Genomic DNA, 19,455 nt, shown 5'->3' on the forward strand with positions numbered 1-19,455 from the left:
AAAGAGACACATTGATGATGAGGACGAGGACAGTGGAAATAAAGGATGAAAGTTTATTTTTATTAAACGCAGTGTGTGGACAAGCTTAGAGATGGCAGGAAAACGTAAGTTGGGCAAGCAGCAACCAAGTGTTATGTACAAATGGGATACAAATGAGATTTTGTAAACACACTAAGAGAAGGAGTCTAATCAGTACATACTGGGGAAGACAGGGCAGAAGAATGGTTCCCGCGATAAATAAGTGAATAACAGCAGCTGAAAGAAATATAGGTATGTAGCAAGATGAGGTAGATATGGGAAACAAAGAAGCACTTTAAAAAAAATAGACACGAATTTGACTGAAGTGAAGTATGAACATAACCAAGTGGAAAACGAGTATGAAATTGGAAAGTATGCAGAATTCGGACAGAAAGAGGTTGAGGACGAAAACAGTCAAGTGGAACAAGATTGGCAACAGAAGAAAAACAGCAGGGGAATTTGACATGGATAAAGAAGAGACGGAGTAGGACCTGAGAGATGAAGATGTAGAAGGAAGAAGAGAAGAAGAGGAAGATAATGAGAAGGTGAAGAAGCAAGACAAGTTGGAGACTGAACAGAGAGGATGGGGAAGAATGAAATTATGATTTACACTATTAAAACATGCTCTGAAACGGAGTATTTATTGCATAGGAAACCAAGAGTCATGTTGACAATAATGGTTAGCGAAGCCTCATTTGTAAGTGTTTTTTCTTCTTGGCCGGCTGCGCACTTCCCTATTACCAAAGGGATAAACTCTAGGATAGTATTGGTCCTCATTTAGCCTGTTGTTGTTTGGAAGGTAGTTGAGAAGTCCAATGTCATTTCCAATACTGTAGCCGCCGAGGTTATATGGTCCCAGATTGCTGTAGCCTCCGATGTTATTAAATGACCCCAAATATCTAGAGCCAGGATTCTGATAAGATCCTAAAGAACGACGATTCAAATTTCCATAGTCGACATCATCAAGGTCATACAGACTGTTGTAGCCGCCACTCTTATACTGACCCAGGAGGCCGTAGTCTCCCAAATCCTTAGAGCCACCTATAAGATATCTCCATAGATTGTTGTAACCATTGCCGCCGCCGCCGCCGCTGAAGCCAGGGGTTCCCAGATTGCTGTAGCCGCCGCTGCCGCCGGTGTAATATTGCTCCGAATGGCCCAAGCCGACAAAGCGATATGGATCTATGGAATTATAACGACGCAAGGGGTACAAATCATCGTAAGCCAAGCCTGCCAACTCATAAAGACTGTTATAGCCATCTGTTGAATAAAAAATAAGTAATGAGTGCAGACAATCAAAACGTTCACGACCTCTTCAGTCCCGCTCTCAATAATCGCTTAAAAGAATAAGTAACTGTACTTTCTAAAAAGCTGATTTACGAGTAAAATGACGAAATCACTGAGTTTTCTAAAGAAAAAACAATTGAAAGATGTAACAATCCATATCGTATATGCATTGCTTTTCTAGCTAGGAGAAACAAATGATATCATTTTGTTATTGAACAATATTTGACAATAGTTCTGCCACTTTCTGATATCAAATATTTGCCAAATCAAAGGGTAAAAGCATCACTACATCTAATATGTAATTCAGTTAAGTGTCGTTTGTCTTGGATATCTCTTCGAGCAATAAAAAATATCACATCCGTCTATCCATACAAAAGTAAGTTTTATCATATGAAAACGTTAACGATGTTCCATGGGGCCCCGAGTGGCCGAGTGGTCTAAAGCACTCTCCGTTACGGATCACTGCCATCTCACCTCTCTCTGTGTGGGTTCGGGGCTAGGATTCGGCCAAATTGGGTATGTGAGAAAGCTTGCCAGTAACTTCTCGTGGGTCGGTGGTTCTTCCCGGGGTTTTCCCCGGTTCTTCCTCCACTATTAATACTGGCCGCCATGCATAGCCTATCGTGTGCTGAAAAATGGCGTTAAACCCCACAACAAGAACAACATCAACGATGTTCCATCCGTAATATAATTATGATAACAGTTTAATCTTCAGTAGTAATGTGTCTTTTTTTCTTCTTTCGAGCCTATTTGCTTGTATTCTATTCATACACTACAGGAATCAAGATTTATTTTCTTGACAACTTGAGATTTACCTATGAAATGTGCTTTAACTAAAAAAAAACACTTTGAACGACAAACAAACAAAGGAACACATAATCCCACATTCCAAATGTCATGTATACTACTCCCCTATATCTCACATTGCAAAAACCATATATACTACTTCCCGACATCTCACTTTGCAAATACCATGTATACCAATCTCCTACATCTCACATTGCAAAGACCATTTATACTACTCCCATACATCTCACATTGCAAAGACCATGTATACTACTCCCCTACATTTCATATTGCAAATACCTTGTACACTGCTTCCATACATCTCATATTGCAAGGACCATGTATACGACTCTCCTGTATCTCACATTGCAAAGACCATTTATACTACTTCCATACATCTCACATTGCAAAATGATCATAATACGACTCACATACATGTCACATTGCACATACTATACCTACATATCGCCACAGAACCTATATACGTTTCATGTTTTTAGCACATCGAAAAGACACAAACACTCATTCAGAAATTCTTAGGTTTAACCGACTGAAAACAAGCGGGACCCGTGTAAAACTTGTATGTTTAATGATAACAGAATGTATGACTTACCTATGGAGGAATGCGTGTAAGACAGGTTGATTATCGAAAACAGCTCGAAAAGAACAAGAGCGACGACAAACTTGCCCATCTTTAAAACCTGCAATAGTAAATATATTGTAGAGAATTTTGGTTTGTTTGTTTCACCAAATCCAGAAGGAATGACAACAAATCATGGCAACCGCTTTAAACCGAGAACAAGTTAATCTAATATTTTGATCTTCAACACTTTTCGCATTTTAGTACAGTAAATATATTTGCAACATGAAAATTTTGAAAATCTGTTATTTGTAAATTAGGTATGGTATACAGCACTAAAACAGATAGAATCAGCACAATTTGCGTAAATCTTAAGCAACTTAAAATTCTCTGGTTTTCTATCGTTTGTTATGAATCTTAATAAAACAAAGCAAAGCAAAATAAAAAACAAACAAACAAACTCTGATTTATGTTCCTGTTGTAACCTAAACAAGAAAAACCCACCCCCGATAAGAGTACTTGAACATAAGTACAAACTACTGAAAAACACTTGAAGGGAAGTTAGGTGTTTATTAATATTTAATTAAAATACAAGATTATACATCGATAAGTAATAGTTCAGACTTATTTTCATAATTTTCCTTTCTAATATGGAAGATAATTTGACTGTAATATGCAAAAGCTAGCGGACACCGGAACATAACACATTTTGCATAGAGGGCGCACAAGCCGCCGTGTAATCGCGCACATACTGCTCTCACACACATACAGTCTGAGAAACATGGGGTCTTTGTTAAGTAATTAGATGGTGTTTGTTGTCTCCCTTACATGGATCGCCATTATTGATTCAGTCAATAATGTCTCACATCGCACACCACACTTTTGATATAATAATAAAGACAGCATACTCAAATACTCATTCTTTAAAATAGAGAGCGGCTTCAATAATATACTAAGAACACTGTTTAGGAATATAATAGTGTCAGTCCTACAAAATAAAGTCCAGAACGTGATCGCTTCATGAAGGATAACCCGAAAATAACCCGGATAAAAAAACTGTCCAATTGCAGCTTATATCAGTTAATATTAAATTAGAGGTACACCATTTTTGTGTATATTCAAGGTATAAACATCGCATATATAAAGGATCTCAAATGGGTAATGATTTAATATTGAATTTATGAAACGAGTTGAATAATGGCCTGCTTTTGCGAGCGTTGGCGAGCAAAATCTTGACATTATTTAGCGAGTTTCATAAATTTAACAAGAAATCAATACCCATTTGAGATTCTTTTTATCACAGTGTTTATTTCAGTAGAAATTATTTAGATAGAAAGAAGAATGAATAATTTCTTTCATTCTGAAAGACGTTGCACCTTTCATTTGTTGTGTGTATAAAATAGTCCCAAACAAACTTGAAATAGTAAAAGTACATTATACATTTTTGCTAACTACAAATCAAAAACTGAGCGTCCATCCGAATAAACAGAACATTTTGCAAACAAACAAGCAATTTTTCAACACAGCAAGTCCATTGCGTGTGATGTCAGATTGTTTGATACAGTACACAGTACCGGTTAGAGTAGACCTACATACATGATCAATGTTTTTACCCTGAGATGTCACTTCGCAACTAAACATTACTTTGTTGCAATACTCGTGTGAAAGGAAGATAATTGGATACAGAAATTCACATATTTAATGTAAAGTATTTGTGACCTGATATTGGCAGTATTTTATTTGGAACACATACTACGTAAATATGCTGTGGTTGGATAAAGTTAGGTCAGTTGGGAGACAGGTGCGTGTCCACATTCTTCGGTGAACAGAGGTAAGTTTATTTACTTCTTAAAATTAACATTTTAACCGCGCTTGTATATAGGGTGGGTTCTATGTTACATATATACCCCCTCCACCCCCACCACAAGCACCTGCCATCATCTGAGCAATACCCGTAGTTTTACGTCTTGTTGCTGTTCTTGTACTTGAGTTGTACGCAATTTTTATATGATGATATTGTTATAGTTGACATAACAAACCCTTGTGGGGCTAAACTGGTCATATTCAGACAGACGAGTCCATTTTTCCCCAATTCCCTAATGTGAGTCGAGTCTAAAAATGGCAGCCAAAGTGTTTATTGAAAACAAAAAAAATACAGGAGGAGGGATTAAAAAGGTTTTCGCACGATTGCAGCCAATCAGTAAAGAAAATAATAAACAATAATTTCACGGGCTTATTTGGACCAGTCAGAATCACATAAAGTGATATGTAACACGTTGTGATATAAACAATATGAACTTGCACATACTATAGGAAAACTATACCATCTTTGTGATAAATAGAGACAGACTATATAATTTTACACAATCAATATATACTGCACTATTTTATCCCTAGGCATTAATATTTATTGCAAGTTTATGTACAGTCTACGTTTGTCGACAATGTTAACCATGTTAGGGCTAATACACCTGTCCACTAAATGTGTATTGATTTTCTTGGGGCATTGTACCAGATCATCACCATCAACAAAGTACCACTCGGCGAGATGTATCGAAGATACAGCTCTAGATGTGTACATCATCATCATCGTCGTTGTCGTCGTCGCCATCATCATCATCATCATCATCATCATCATCACCAACAGATCATTATTGGCGAAATGTGAAGAAGGACTGTTGTAGGATTCAATTGTAGATGTACATCGTCCCGATCATCATCGTCATTAGTTTTAGCAGTGATAAAATCATAAAGGTCTATACCAGCTAAGAACATGCTATCACAGATCCAACCGATTTGGTTCATTGGGTTGAAGTATTATTATCATTATTAAATTGGCAGAATTTTAATATTTTTTTTATAACAGTTAATAAAAATTTATATTTATCCAAACCCATTTCCTTTTTTTTCCCTGCATCATCCCTTCCCGCGGGTTTAATAACAAGAAACAAGGGTTGTGCTGGCTCATGAAAAGCTCACATTAGGTCATAAAGTCATATTCATATGTGTTTACCGTGGACCAATGTAGTATTGAATACACTTAATGTGTTGGGGTATCGTACACATTTAAACGTATATACATGGCAGTATTGTCTGCTTGAGATATATTAAAGTAGATGGGTTGCTTGTATTCCTTTCTTTTACAGAATATCATCAGTTATCCAGTTTTATCAAAATATGTCATTCATCAGATTAAGAAATTTACTGCTACCCAGATGTACATATTTGAAGTCATTCTATTGGTGCTTGAAAGTTGAGGCAAGTAGTTTTTTTTTTAGAGTGTCTACTAGTCATTAGCGACAACAACAAGAAAAACTGAAAACTTCTGAAAGTGAAAGTACATCTTTCTAGCACTTTATGGATTCAGAAAATAATCATGTTCAAAGATATTCTCAAGAACAATTTCTTTTTCTAAAATGTAAACACTAGAGTTTCTTTAATTTTGACTTCTCTGTTCAGAATTTATTAATTTTGGACTATTCTAATGTCGTTATTTATGTCTGTACTGACATCCAGTAATGAACTTGTATTCAAAATAAGACCAAAAATTTCGACTTAAGTTTACACTAATAGTACGAACTATTTCCGCAGCACCTAGATAAGACTCTTGACGGCAGATATATTTACCTAGTGTCCACTTCGATAAATATATCCAGATGAATGATACAAAAAGGCGATATCATACTCTGACCAGTGGTAGAAAATTGGATATCATATACTGACCAGTGGTAGAAAATTGGATATCATATACTGACCAGTGGTAGAAAATTGGATATCATACTCTGGCCAGTGGTAGAAAATTGGATATCATACTCTGGCCAGTGGTAGAAAATTGGATATCATATACTGACCAGTGGTAGAATATGGGATATTATATCCTGACCAATGGACGAATATGGGATTTAATCTGGTACATCACCTTAGTGGGCACAGAGATGCAGCATGTGTTAAACAATCTATACACAACTGCACAAAAATGATTAACAAGTTCAAATCAAGCTGTTTTAAAGCCTTATCTATTTTGTGGAATCATTTTTGCACAGTTGTTATATTCTAAGATAATTTTTCTTTTTAAAAAAACTGTCAAATAAAATAATTCTGATAGAACATGATACAGTGTATAATTCTACTGTGAAAGATATGCATTGCAAATAGTATTGTGGATACAAGGTGGTATGATCCTGGCTTACAGATCGTAAGTTTAACATTCATCTCAAGCAAGAAATACGTCACAGAATATTTTTTACAAATCTTATTTTCATTGTAATTCTGAAGACACTTCTATTTCTGTTAACCACCACTCTTCATGGAGATAAAGTTATCATTAATTTCTGAAATTCATAATGTTAGTTTGTTTCTGATCAACCTATAACATGGTGTTTGTTTTTACATATTCATATCTGTTCCCTTTGCTTTATTTTACAGGAGAGTGAAACCTCAAGATGTCTAGCAGATTTTCCAGTTGCTGGTTTAGGTTTAAGAGCAGATACATTTATTTAATAGAATTTTTACATGCTTTCTTCTAGATGGTGCCAGATAATTGTTTGCATAATTGTACATCCAAGCACCTAGTAATGTCAACTTTAAATGAAAAGAGAAGAATAAAATCTCTGTCGCATTTCAGTAAGTTAAATATCTACACTAAACGCCTTGCGCTGTGTTCGATAGAGTGTTGAAATTTGCTCCAATAATTAATGGTACAATACATGTATTGGGGGGTTTAATAATTTAATAATCAATTGTACTATACATGTATTGGGGGTTTAATAATTTAATAATTAATTGTACTATACATGTATTGGGAGGTTTAATAATTTAATAATTAATTTTTACTATACATGTATTGGGGGTTTACTAATTTAATAATTAATTTTTACTATACATGTATTGGGGGGGTTTAATAATTTAATAATTAATTTTTACTATACATGTATTGGGGGATGAATAAGAACATTAATTTGCGCAACAACAAACAGATCAGGTTTTAAGTTGTAGACACCGTTGCATAACCAAGTATATGAAAAACACACATTTGTAGACTCTCCATAATTTCTTTCTGCTAAAACTATCAATCAGTGGAAAACAAAACATTAATCATATTTAAGACATGTGTAAAAGGATGACAATATATATTTCCTTACGATTATTAAAATAGGTTGTTTAAAACTGCTTTTGGCAGATTTCTGACTATTAAATTGTCAGATAAAAGCACTGTAGAAGAAAATATTTCGCTTTTATATGTTACTTTAGGTCCATACATATCAACTAACATTAATCTTTTTAAAGCTTTTTTCCTCATCGTTACTGCACAAAATAATTTTACGTTCTAGGTTATTTTGAATCGTGGCACTTATTTGCGCCAGTGGCGTCACTAGGGCTGGTGTCACCCAGTGCGGTAACTCATGGTGTCACCCCCATGAACCTCCTTCCTGCACAAAAATTTGATATACAGTCAGTTTGGTGTCACCCCCTCTGATAGTGTCACCGGTGCGGTCCAAATCCACTAGTGACGCCACTGCTTTAAACTGAACGCTGGTCTAAAACTTTAGATTAATTAATTGGCAGATATATATATAGATAGACAGACATACTGATACAATTAGTTGATTAAAAATTAAGTAATTAGTAAACAGAATGACAGAAAGACATGACAACAGAGAGATAGAAGAAATGAGCAATTCGAAACATACCAGAAAATGTGGTCAAGTCGAAATTTGTTGCGCAATTTTGTACTTAATATTATTTAGTACTTATATTATTTAGCACTTAATAGTATAATATTACTATTATTTTCGTCGATTTTTAAGTTTGATAAAGATGCTTGCAGAAGCAAATATATATTTTTTACCTGCTGAAATGTAATCCCAAGCTGAAGAGACGGAAGGGAAGTGACTGGTTTATTTTATCAGTGGCTTTTTATATCTAGTCAAAAAAATATGATTGGCTAAACTGAAATTATTTTATTAGCTTACTTTCAATTTTGTGATTCATATTTTCCGCGTATTGATTGATGGCCATTATAAAAACAGCCGGAAAATGAGGTACATACGTGTCTATCCATTTAAGACTTCCTTTTTAAATAAGGGAAAATCACTGTTTCATATCTAACATTGATATCGCTCTGATTCATTTACTGAAGCCATTTATTAATGCATGCAAGTCTGCCATGCGGTGTATAAGGTTTACCCAAAGAAGTAGGTATTTTATTGATCATTGATCCAGTTCGAATATGAATTAAAACAAATCATTGGATTTAATAGCTAACATGAATATATCTATAATCAATATATCTCAAAATATATCTAAAGTCAATATATCTAAAATCAATATCTAAAATCAATGTATCTGAATCAATGCAAGTCTGAGTCTGCAAAACATTATATATGTGAACAACAGGTATGATGTAGATATATCTATACTCTTTCGTTGTCTTTCAAAACACCACCAGCTTAAATGTTTTAAATAATAAAGTTTATTTGTTTATTTTCCTGTTAAAATGACCCTTATATGAATAAAAATGCTTGGTTATTTTCATTTTGACAGGTTCTACAACTATTTGCAGTCATTTAGTCAATTTTCCAACTATTTCTTCTCCACCTCTTCATCTTCCCTCTTTTGACTTTTAGTATGTGCCACAAATCTCAGTCGCTCTAACAGGATGGGTTGGGGTTGGATTATAGCGAACATACTGAAAACGATTTCACGAATGAGATGCATATTTGTTATATGATTGAAAAATGAATGAGTCTGACACCAAACATATGCATATAAAATCCAACAATAGGTTTAATAAAATGATACACAACGAGTCAAACAACTAACATAAGGAAATTATATCATTCTTAACTGGATCTAATCAGAACATGTAATCAATAATGACCAACTATGGGACTTTTAAAGAAATATGAATGATAAATGGAACTATCACCCTGGATGATCAATATTTAGAAATTAAATGCAAAAATGAACAATGTTGCATCTACCATCAAGGGTATAAAAGTAAGGAATTTGTACATAAATACGAATAATGTTTCCACAAGTACGATATATACATATGCTTGATTTTCACTCGTATAGTGATTCTGAATACATAGATTTGATTTCCACTCAAATAGTAATACTGGATTATTTAACAATGGAACATATACCGCGTGGTGCCCAGTTGACGATCACAATGTATCTTTGGTACCACCACTCTCATCAGATGGTCAAGGAGTTCACATGCATGACCCGCGCCTCCCAGTCTGCCGAAGGATCAATCAAGAGGTCGCTTGCTCGCTATAGACTCGTTGGTCCCAGAGCTTTGGTTGCTCCACACGAGAAAAAAACCCGCTATCTTCCTTCGATTCAACGTCACCATTGAGAGCTTCACACAGTTTATATACAAAAACTACTGCACCCTACGATTCTGTATACAGTCTGTCAACTCTACTTCTCAAATCACACTCATAATAACACTGCTCTACAGCTGAAGATTGCTCCCGTAAAGTGGATATATCATGACAAACATGTGTTATGTTGTAACATTACTGTCTGACTCGACTCTGTAAGTGCCGTGGATATGGTCAATCTACGGTGAGAGATAAGGTGATCAGTTTTCACTCTGCAAGAATATTGCTTATGCTGCATTGGGTGAACCGAACTATGTATTTTGAAATGAGTTTAGACTCGGGGAACGCTGTACGCGGAAACGAAACTGGAGCATATTTTAATTCAGGTGTGTTGCATAAGCATTAAATACACTCATTTCCATAATAATACCCCCTCCCTTAAAAAGTGGCAACACGTTTAGAAAATCACGGAATATGAACAAAAACACGTACGGCAACTTATATTTACATCTCTAGTTTAACGTGGAAAAAAATGATCTGCCAGTTACATTGTACTTGAAAAAGCGGTCCCTACATTTTCCGACCGTCGAACTACCTCGATCTGGAACAGATGACTGTAAAGCCAATGCCCACCACATCAATCTTGCGTTGGCGACTTTCTCTGTATTCAAATATACAAGAGGTATATGGTTACTTTGAATAGGGAATTCCCTTCGTAGTTGGCATTTGTGAAATTTTCCTATACCCTACACCAATCCTGGGTTAGACGCATCAGTTCTCAATACAAATGATTTATTCAGTTCTGGCAGCTTTAGGATTAATGCACTGAATAATTTTCCCTTAAGAGCATTAACGGCTCCTTCGTGACGCAAACCCCAAGTCACTTTATTGGGTTTCCCTTTCCTAGCAATAGAGAACTTTGGAAAGAGTTTCCTGTAAAACCCAATCATCCCAAGGAACGATCGAATATGTTTCTTGTTTGTTGGTCTAGAAACATTTTTGAGCTTTTCAATTTTGCTAAGTGAGGTTTTAACTGCCCCGACCCACTTACTAGATGGCCTAAGCATTCCAGTTAGAATACGCCATTCTGTCCTTGGTGGGTCTAGCTGTGAGATTGGCTTTGCGGAGTTTGTTGAACAGGTCGATCAATTATGCTCTTCCCAGGTATGCGTGTATTAAAGAATATTCACGAAACTATGAACGTGAATAATAATTTGAATAATATATTATTCCAGCGAAATGAAACACTGAACACAACAATACGACCGATCCTGACTCAGATGTTAATGCAAGAATAAGAAATTTCTCATGTAAACACAAAGGTAGAACCACGATGAGGGTTACAAGTTCATTTCCAGAATATTCAAAGTTGACAAAAAGACAAGGTTTATTGGTAAAATTACAATAAAGAACACGGGAAACACCATATACAAGAGGTTCTTCATAGGAGAAGTTCAATGTCCTAGACCCAGATATAAAAAACATACTTACCTCCATTGATCATTGACCCAATATTTAACCCACACTCATAGAGAAATATTAAATATGTATTATTTGATTACAGAATAAAAATTTGCTGGTCAGAGACACAATGAATTTGATTTTGGATAAGCTCTAGTCCAAAATATAATTATACATAACATGCAATCATGGAGAAAAAACTAACCAATACAAATTGAATGTACACAACATTACGTTAGATGAATACGTACGCACGTGATAGTAGTACTCAGAACGAAGCACTAGAATACATTAGATTGTGACTTGAATATTTACTGAAAGTGCCGAATGAATAAACGAACGAACGAACGAACGAACGAATGAATGAATTAATGAATGACTGGAAGAACGAATGAATTAATAATTCAGCGAGAAGGAAATAAATGTAAGACTGACAGATATTTGTGTGGCAGTTTATAGTAATGTCAAGCACTGGGGCATCATGCTGCAGGCATGTAACATGATGTCCCACTCAGTTACATTATCCTAACACTAACGTCTTAATGCTGAGCGCCAAGCAAGGCAGCTGCCAGTACCATTTTATAAGTCTTTGGCATGACTCGGCCGGGGATCTAAGCCACGACCTCCCGCATCTGAGGCGGACGCTATAATCACTGGGCCACCGAAGCCTTCCGCAGTTTAAAGTGATGTCTAGTGCTAGGGCATCATGTTGCATCAAGCCCCACCGAGTCACATTACTCTGACACCAGACTGACCAGTCTTAACCCTAACCTAATAATGCTGAGCGTCAAAATGAGTCAGCTGCAACGACCGTTGTTATCAGTCTTTTGTTGTTGTTGTTGTTGTTGTAGGGTTTAACACCATTTTTCAGCACACGACAGGCTATACATGGCGGCCAGTATTAATGGTGGAGGAAGAACCCGGGAAAACCCCGGAAAGAACCACCGACCCACGAGAAGCTACTGACAAACTTTTCTCACATACCCACATTAGTCGAATCCGAGACTCGAACCCACGCAGACAGAGGTGAGATGGCAGTGATCCGTAACGGAAAGCGCTTTAGACCACTCGGGGCCCCCAGCAATTAAAGTACAGCACAAGCTAGGTTTTCTAAATACTCGTAAACGCTTCCGTCTAGTTCAGCCAGTAAAGTTGGAGGAAGCAAATATACCTGTCAAATGAGAAATTTAATCAATGACTCAGATCGATCTGTATGCAATACATTCTATCCTTGAGCAGTATGGTAAGCCATGCATATATAACCCAACATATAAACATATATGTACTTTGAACGTCAGGTGTAACATCACGTTTAAAGCTATGGGTACATGTTTTTGAATGAAATTGATGGATGTGTTGAATGTAAATCCGATATACAAAACCAATGCATGAATTATTTAAAGAAAAAAAGACTGTTCCTAATTGATTTACATCAAATAAATAAATTATTGAGTTAGAAAACGAGACTGTTCCTAGTTGATTTACATCAAATGCATGAATTATTGGAAGAGAAAAAGAGAATGTTCCACGTTGATTTACATCAAAATGCATGAGAAAAAACTTTGATTGTTCCGAGTTGTTTGACATCAAATGTTTTATCATAGACCTACTCGGACATACAAGTCAACTGCTCCGGTGGCCTAAGTTATTAGAGCGTCCGCCTCGGATGCAAGAGGTCGCGGGTTCGAGCCCCGGCCGAGCCATACAAAAGACTGTGCGTGGGTGATATGTAAACAACAAAGTCATTAGTGTAAGGACAGTAGGTCGCTGTTATCAGCGTTTAGCTGGGGGTGGTTGTGGAATGACTGAGGAACACACTGATTAAGTATGTCACTGTACACTACATTCCGCTTGGTGATTTAGGATGAGAGAAGAAACACTGTAACCTTGTTCCAAAAACATCTCATCCCTAAAACTGAGGCTTTGAGGGCTAGACAAACCTTTTACACTGGGTCAAACATTAATACAAAAATATTTGTGAAAAAAAACACACTAACACACTGTTAACTTTGGTCAGAGTGATGCAAGAAAACCCTATGTCAAACCCATTACCATATAATGCAGAGGTGCACAACCCATGGCCCACGGGCCAGATCCGGCATGCGAACGAGTTCTGTCCGGCACTCAGGGCAAATTAAAACAACACAGAAATCTGGCCCGTGAATAGTAATGATAAAATAAAGAAATAAGTGTTTGCGGTCCTCGACCGGTCTTAGAAAATACAATCTAGCAGCAGAGGGGGCGAACCCTACAACTTTTTAGAAGCCTCCAAACGCCGAAATAAGCTCTTTAAAAAAACGCGTTGACGCTTCGTTGTAAACGCAATTGTCGCCGTTGTTGCTGTGTTTTGTTGTCGTCGTCCCCAGAGGGGGCGAACCCTACAACTTTTAGGAAGCCTCCAAACGCCGAAGTGGAGGGCTAACCCTATGCCGTTGTAAACGTGATTGTCGCCGTTGTTGCTGCGTTTTGTTGTCGTCGCCCCCTCTGCTGCTCTCTATAAAGCCAATTTATCCAAAAAATTTATCTAACCCGACTCGATACCGTGTCCGAGGATCATGTAAATTTATCGTGATAAATCCGTGCGGGGTTGATTGGGCATGACTAAATAAATTTCTAACCTTAATTATGTCCATGTCGCCGCTGCACAAAGTCTGATGTATATTTCGTAACGTGTGTGTATCAACTCCATTAAACACAGCAAAATTATTACAGTTATCCCTGATGACTTTAGGAATTTGAGTATATCGTTGGGTTACATAAATCACATCAGTGTTTTTGTGCCTACCTCTGGAAAATATCCTGGCAGGATTTGATTGTTTATCCAACATTACGTCATCGTACACAACTAAATTATTAATGAATCCATCAATATCATCTATGGATGGTGCTTCATTAATGTCAGTTATAAATTCAACAACATCATCACCGTTTTCATTTAACGGTTTTGCACTTTCATTAACATCTTTTAACACTTCGTAGCATCGCTGATCGTCCACAGATGGAGCTACCAAATACAACTTGTCCCACTTCATCCACTTCATTATTAAATTAAGTAACAACTGCGTCTTACCACTTCCAGATTGGCCAATTATAATCATACGAACAGAGTTTGGTAGCGCTGCGTGATGCTTAACTGGTTCTCGTTTCCTTGTAGCAGAAAAGTCAGTGATCTCCATTAGATATATTATAAAAGAATATGGATTTATATTGTGTGAAATGTAGAGCACGTACTCCAACTGCAGACATAACAACCACTACAACAAAATATAATCGACAGGCGCTTACAGGCAAGTGTGAACGATGTGGTACAAAGAAATTTAAATTTATCTTCCTGACTCCGTCAGGTGGAGCGCCGAAAAGAAAAAGCGAGGAGGTGATATTGCAGCCAATTTAGGAAAATTACCAGGGGCTCCGTGGGCTAAATACCCAGGAGAAAAACATCTTCCAGGATATAATTACTGTGGTCCTGGGACCCGACTTGATATCAGGCTTGATGCCTTAAATCAGCCCAATCCAGGTGAGTATCCGATAAATGCTATCGATAAAGCATGCCATGTCCATGATGTAGCTTACCGAAGTAAGGATCTACAAGATAGGCATCTCGCGGATGTGAAATTAATTCACGCGTTAAATTCCATCACTGATAAATCTTTCAAAGAAAAGTTAGCTAGCTGGTTAATAAAATCTGCAATGAAATCTAAGCTCGTATTAGGCGCTGGTAATTAATTATAATGGAGTCGATTTATTATTCCCCAAGAGGATACTGGAGAGGTAGCGCAGCAATTAGTAAACTTGCCAGTGCAGCAAAAGTCACACGTGATAGTGCAGTATATTGGTTATCCAAACAAGCAATATGGCAAATTTACCAACCACCGCCTAAACAAATTCACTTTGCACATTTTAATGTTAGTGTGCCAAATGAAGTTCACCAAGCTGATATATTATTTCTGCCACATGATACTGTTCGTCGCAAAACATACAAGTACGCGTTAACTGTAGTTGATGTTGCAAGTAGATACAAAGATGCGGAACCGTTAACGACTAAAACAGCATCTGAGGTTGCTTCTGCGTTTGAACGAATTTATCAACGAGGTGGTCTGCGATGACCAAATCTATTACAAGTTGATCCTGGCAAAGAATTTCAGGGTGCAGTATCATCGCTGATGAAGCAATATAATGTCACCATCAGACGAGGACATACTGAAATTCACCGTGATCAGGCAATTGTTGAGCGATTTAATCGAACACTTGCTGAGCGGTTATTTGGATATCAGTACGCGAAAGAATTCATTCAGGACAAGAGATCGCGCGAATGGGTTGCAAGATTACCAAGCGTGATTGCTGCATTAAATAATGAAATAACTCTAACAACCAACGTGAAACCTGCCATCGCGGTCACCAAACAACATATACCTGTACAACGACGTGGTTTTTCAGCACAACCAATACTGGGTAATGTCACTGTGAGATATTTATATGAACCAGGTGAACTAGAAGGTGGTAAAAAAAGAGCGAATGATCCTATCTGGAGCATCACTACACATAAGATATCTAACATAACTAGATCTACTGGTAGACCAGCAATCTACAGGCTGGATTCGACTGCTCCTCAACGTGGATTCACACGTGAGCAATTACAAGTAATTCCCGAGGACACACAATTACCGCCCAAATCACTTAACTAGCACCAAGGGTGCCTGCACCCCGACGTCGATTACAGTCAAGACAGGTCAGCATTACATTTTCACGTGTATGACCGCGACTGTTATCTTTTGCTGTTTTTTCACTATTGCTGAGTTTAATCTTAAGAACTTAGGAGCTTCTTTAATAATGATATCCATGGGAGTATTTGGACTCTCTCGTGCATATTCTTCAGTGACTTCATCGAGACTGGTACGCTCCGGTGTTGGTAACCAAACCGAAGTCTGCGATCGATATGATATGATTGTTTTGATTATATTTCGATTTGTATAATACTTCCTCTGTTATCGTTGTTACGGTTATGGGAAATCTTAATGCTTTTTCTAGCTCGGCAACATCGTTTATTGACGCTCCTGTATCCTTGACTTTTTCAGCCCACGCTGCTATCTTGGATCGTCTTAGATCAGTTAGACCGTTTCCGCGCATCGCATTTTTAAAATGTTCCATTACTCGCTCGGCTACACAATTCAGACTTGACAATCTCATTGGGGTGAGTTTATTGATTTTTGGTGTTTTTATCGGATAGATTCCGTAAATGACCGCGGTCACAGGATACGCTCGAGCGTAATATGGTTTATCAATCCCTGTCAGCATTCCTGGTTTGGAATCTTTACTTAACAGAATGGTTTAACCATTAACAAGGACAGGGTCATTTTTGTCACGGATAATCCACGTATCGGAATCTGCTTGCACAATAAATTTTATTCTGAAAAAATATTTCTGATTATCAAAGAGATAATCAATAATTGTTTTCGCTCGTGCATCATTCATTGTAGCGTCCTTGACTTCGTCGGTGTCGCGTATAATTTTAAATGTGGACCATACGTGAGATGCACCGTCGTTACGAAATTCTTTTTTGGCATTCCTGATAATATCAAACAGTTCAGTCAGGGCTCGTCTCCGCGAGTCAGGGGTTAGTCTGTCAAGATCGAATCTAGAAGCTTTCCCGGTGCCGATGGCAGATAATCTTTCAAACTCCTCCATATTATATTTAAGACAAACATTTAAATAAGAAATATTATATATATAATGAATCAGTGCAAGTGGTTTCAAGTTGGATCTGTAACTGCCTGTAATAAATCCTGCAGAAAAGAATTCTGCGGGAAACATTCCCAAAGCGTCCGAAGGGGGAGTTTAGGACCAATACAGTGTCTGCGATGTGGTGTTGGGGTCGGGGTAAAACACAGTTATGTGCAAGTTGCGCGGGAAAGAGATACAGTGAACTTAAAAGATATTATAACAAAGAAAAAATAACGATGTTGCGCTGAAATGTGAGCGCGATTATATAACTAAGTTTTCAGACAAATTATAAATTAGACGATATATTATTATATAAATTAGCCAAGAATTTGTCACACATCCTATCATTAAGAATTACGAAGCGAATCGTGATGGAATAGTTAGGCATTGCAGGTTGAAAAAATCAGTTGGTGCTGTTAGTAATTCTGGTTATCTTAGATTTACTGCTGGGAAAAAGAAATATCACTGTCATCGTTTTGTGCACGAGTGTTTCTTTGGGATAATCAAAGATGGTCTTGTGATCGATCACATCAACAACAACAAACTCGATAATTCTTTATCCAATCTGAGGGTTGTCACACAAAGCCAAAATTGTAAGTCTGGTAATACTGGCTGTGGTAATAATAGCGCCAAGAGAGTTGTATCCATAAATTTAGATACGAATGAAAAAAATAATATTTCAATCGATGAACGTAGCTAGCAAATATTTTGATATTTGTATGCCCTCAGTACGAAAAGTCGCGGAAAATATATACAAATCTATCATCTCAAAAAAATATCAGCAAAGAATTTTTTCATTATTGTTAAAAATCCATCTCATGCAATTAGTTCCCTCCCTTTGTTAAGGTGATTGCGCAACACTCCTTGAGATTGTGCAATACCCAGAGCGGTATACAAAAGTTTTTTAAAATTGCGTCACAGTCTATAACACTTCCGCGTTTACGAGTACAGGTATTTTTCAAATTCTGTGTTAAAATTTAAATTCAGTGTTTAAAATCCAGTTCAGAATTTAAACTTAGTTCTGAAATGTCTTAGAACTTGCTAATTGTCTGTCAGTAGTTACCTAAATGATAATTTTTAAATCTTGTATTATCAGATGTGACCGTGACATAGTGGTAGCGCGTTTGACTCTCGTCCCGACTTCAACAGATGCCATGTTCGAATCTCGTCACGGACATACTGTCGACGGTCCCAATTTATAGGGTTTTATAATACAATGGGGGCTTCAGCAGGGGCCTTGTGTACATATCTCCTCCACGTCGAATCGTGGTGGTGTGTTTTTCACCCCTGGGAATTCGATTTGGGGGGGTATGTACATGGAGCTCCCAAAAATAAACAGTAGCCTTGGATGTATAAAGCTCTACGGTCGAAAAGAATGTGGTTAAAAGAACCGATCAGGAGCATGCCGAGAAGCTATCAGAAAAGCTCTGTAAGACTGAGATAAAAAAAATCTTCAAGATGAAAGTCTGAAAGATAAAAAATCAAGGAAGTAAAAAATCTCACGTCTGAAAGGACCTCGTGGAGACCCATAGGCCAACCACTTATCATGGTTGCTGTTTATTTTTTCTTTTAAATATATAATCTTTATATATATATATATATATATATATATATATATATATATATATATATATATATATATATATATATATATATATATATATATATATATATATATATATATATATATATATATATATATATATGAATTACGAAAATATCAATGATGTGATTGTTGCTATTAAAAATTAAAAGAGCGCGAATTTAATATCACTAAATCCTGAAACAATTATGTCTGATTTTGAATCAGGGCGTTATATCTTCCTGCTCAGTACCGATTTATAAAGATGATCCAAACGAGTTTATATAAATCGCTGGCTACAGTAGAAGAAGCACAAATAAATGAATTTGTTTCATTGTCTCGTGCAATTGAAAAGATTAGCTTGGAATTAGCTCAAGAATATGAAACAAGGAAAATAATAAATACTCATGTAAGGAAGTTAAAAAATTGTATGTCCGCTGATGAAACCAAGGCTGACGAGGAAGTAAATACCTCACCTTGATTTCATCAAGGTGATTTGATCATCAAGGATATCTAGAAATGAAATTGAAAGTAAAAAAACGATATTTTTTATTACTTGCATCAGTCTGAGTTAGATAATTTTTTCCTTAGTCGGTGGGGTTTAATGCAAGAGTGCGCATAATTGAGAATTTGATCTCTGTCGCTTACAATTGAAATAATATGCTTGCGTCTGAGACTATCTAACTGTT

General features: G+C 36.7%; 1 protein-coding gene across 1 annotated transcript; it reads right to left on the reverse strand.

The window, feature by feature from the left end:
• Nucleotides 1-643: 643 nt before the first annotated feature.
• LOC149782817 (uncharacterized) lies at nt 644-9,164 on the reverse strand. The gene is made up of 3 exons (XM_089934338.1): nt 8,520-9,164; nt 2,705-2,792; nt 644-1,278 (listed from the first exon to the last, which is right to left on the reverse strand). The coding sequence occupies exons 2-3, from the start codon at nt 2,781-2,783 to the stop codon at nt 710-712; spliced, it is 648 nt and encodes a 215-aa protein (XP_089790464.1). The 5' UTR covers nt 2,784-2,792; nt 8,520-9,164; the 3' UTR covers nt 644-709.
• Between the last annotated feature and the right edge of the window lie 10,291 nt (nt 9,165-19,455).

Source organism: Sinohyriopsis cumingii, chromosome 15, assembly GCF_028554795.1.
Source record: "Sinohyriopsis cumingii isolate HCF-2022 chromosome 15, ASM2855479v2, whole genome shotgun sequence".
Taxonomy (NCBI): Eukaryota; Metazoa; Mollusca; class Bivalvia; order Unionida; family Unionidae; genus Sinohyriopsis; species Sinohyriopsis cumingii.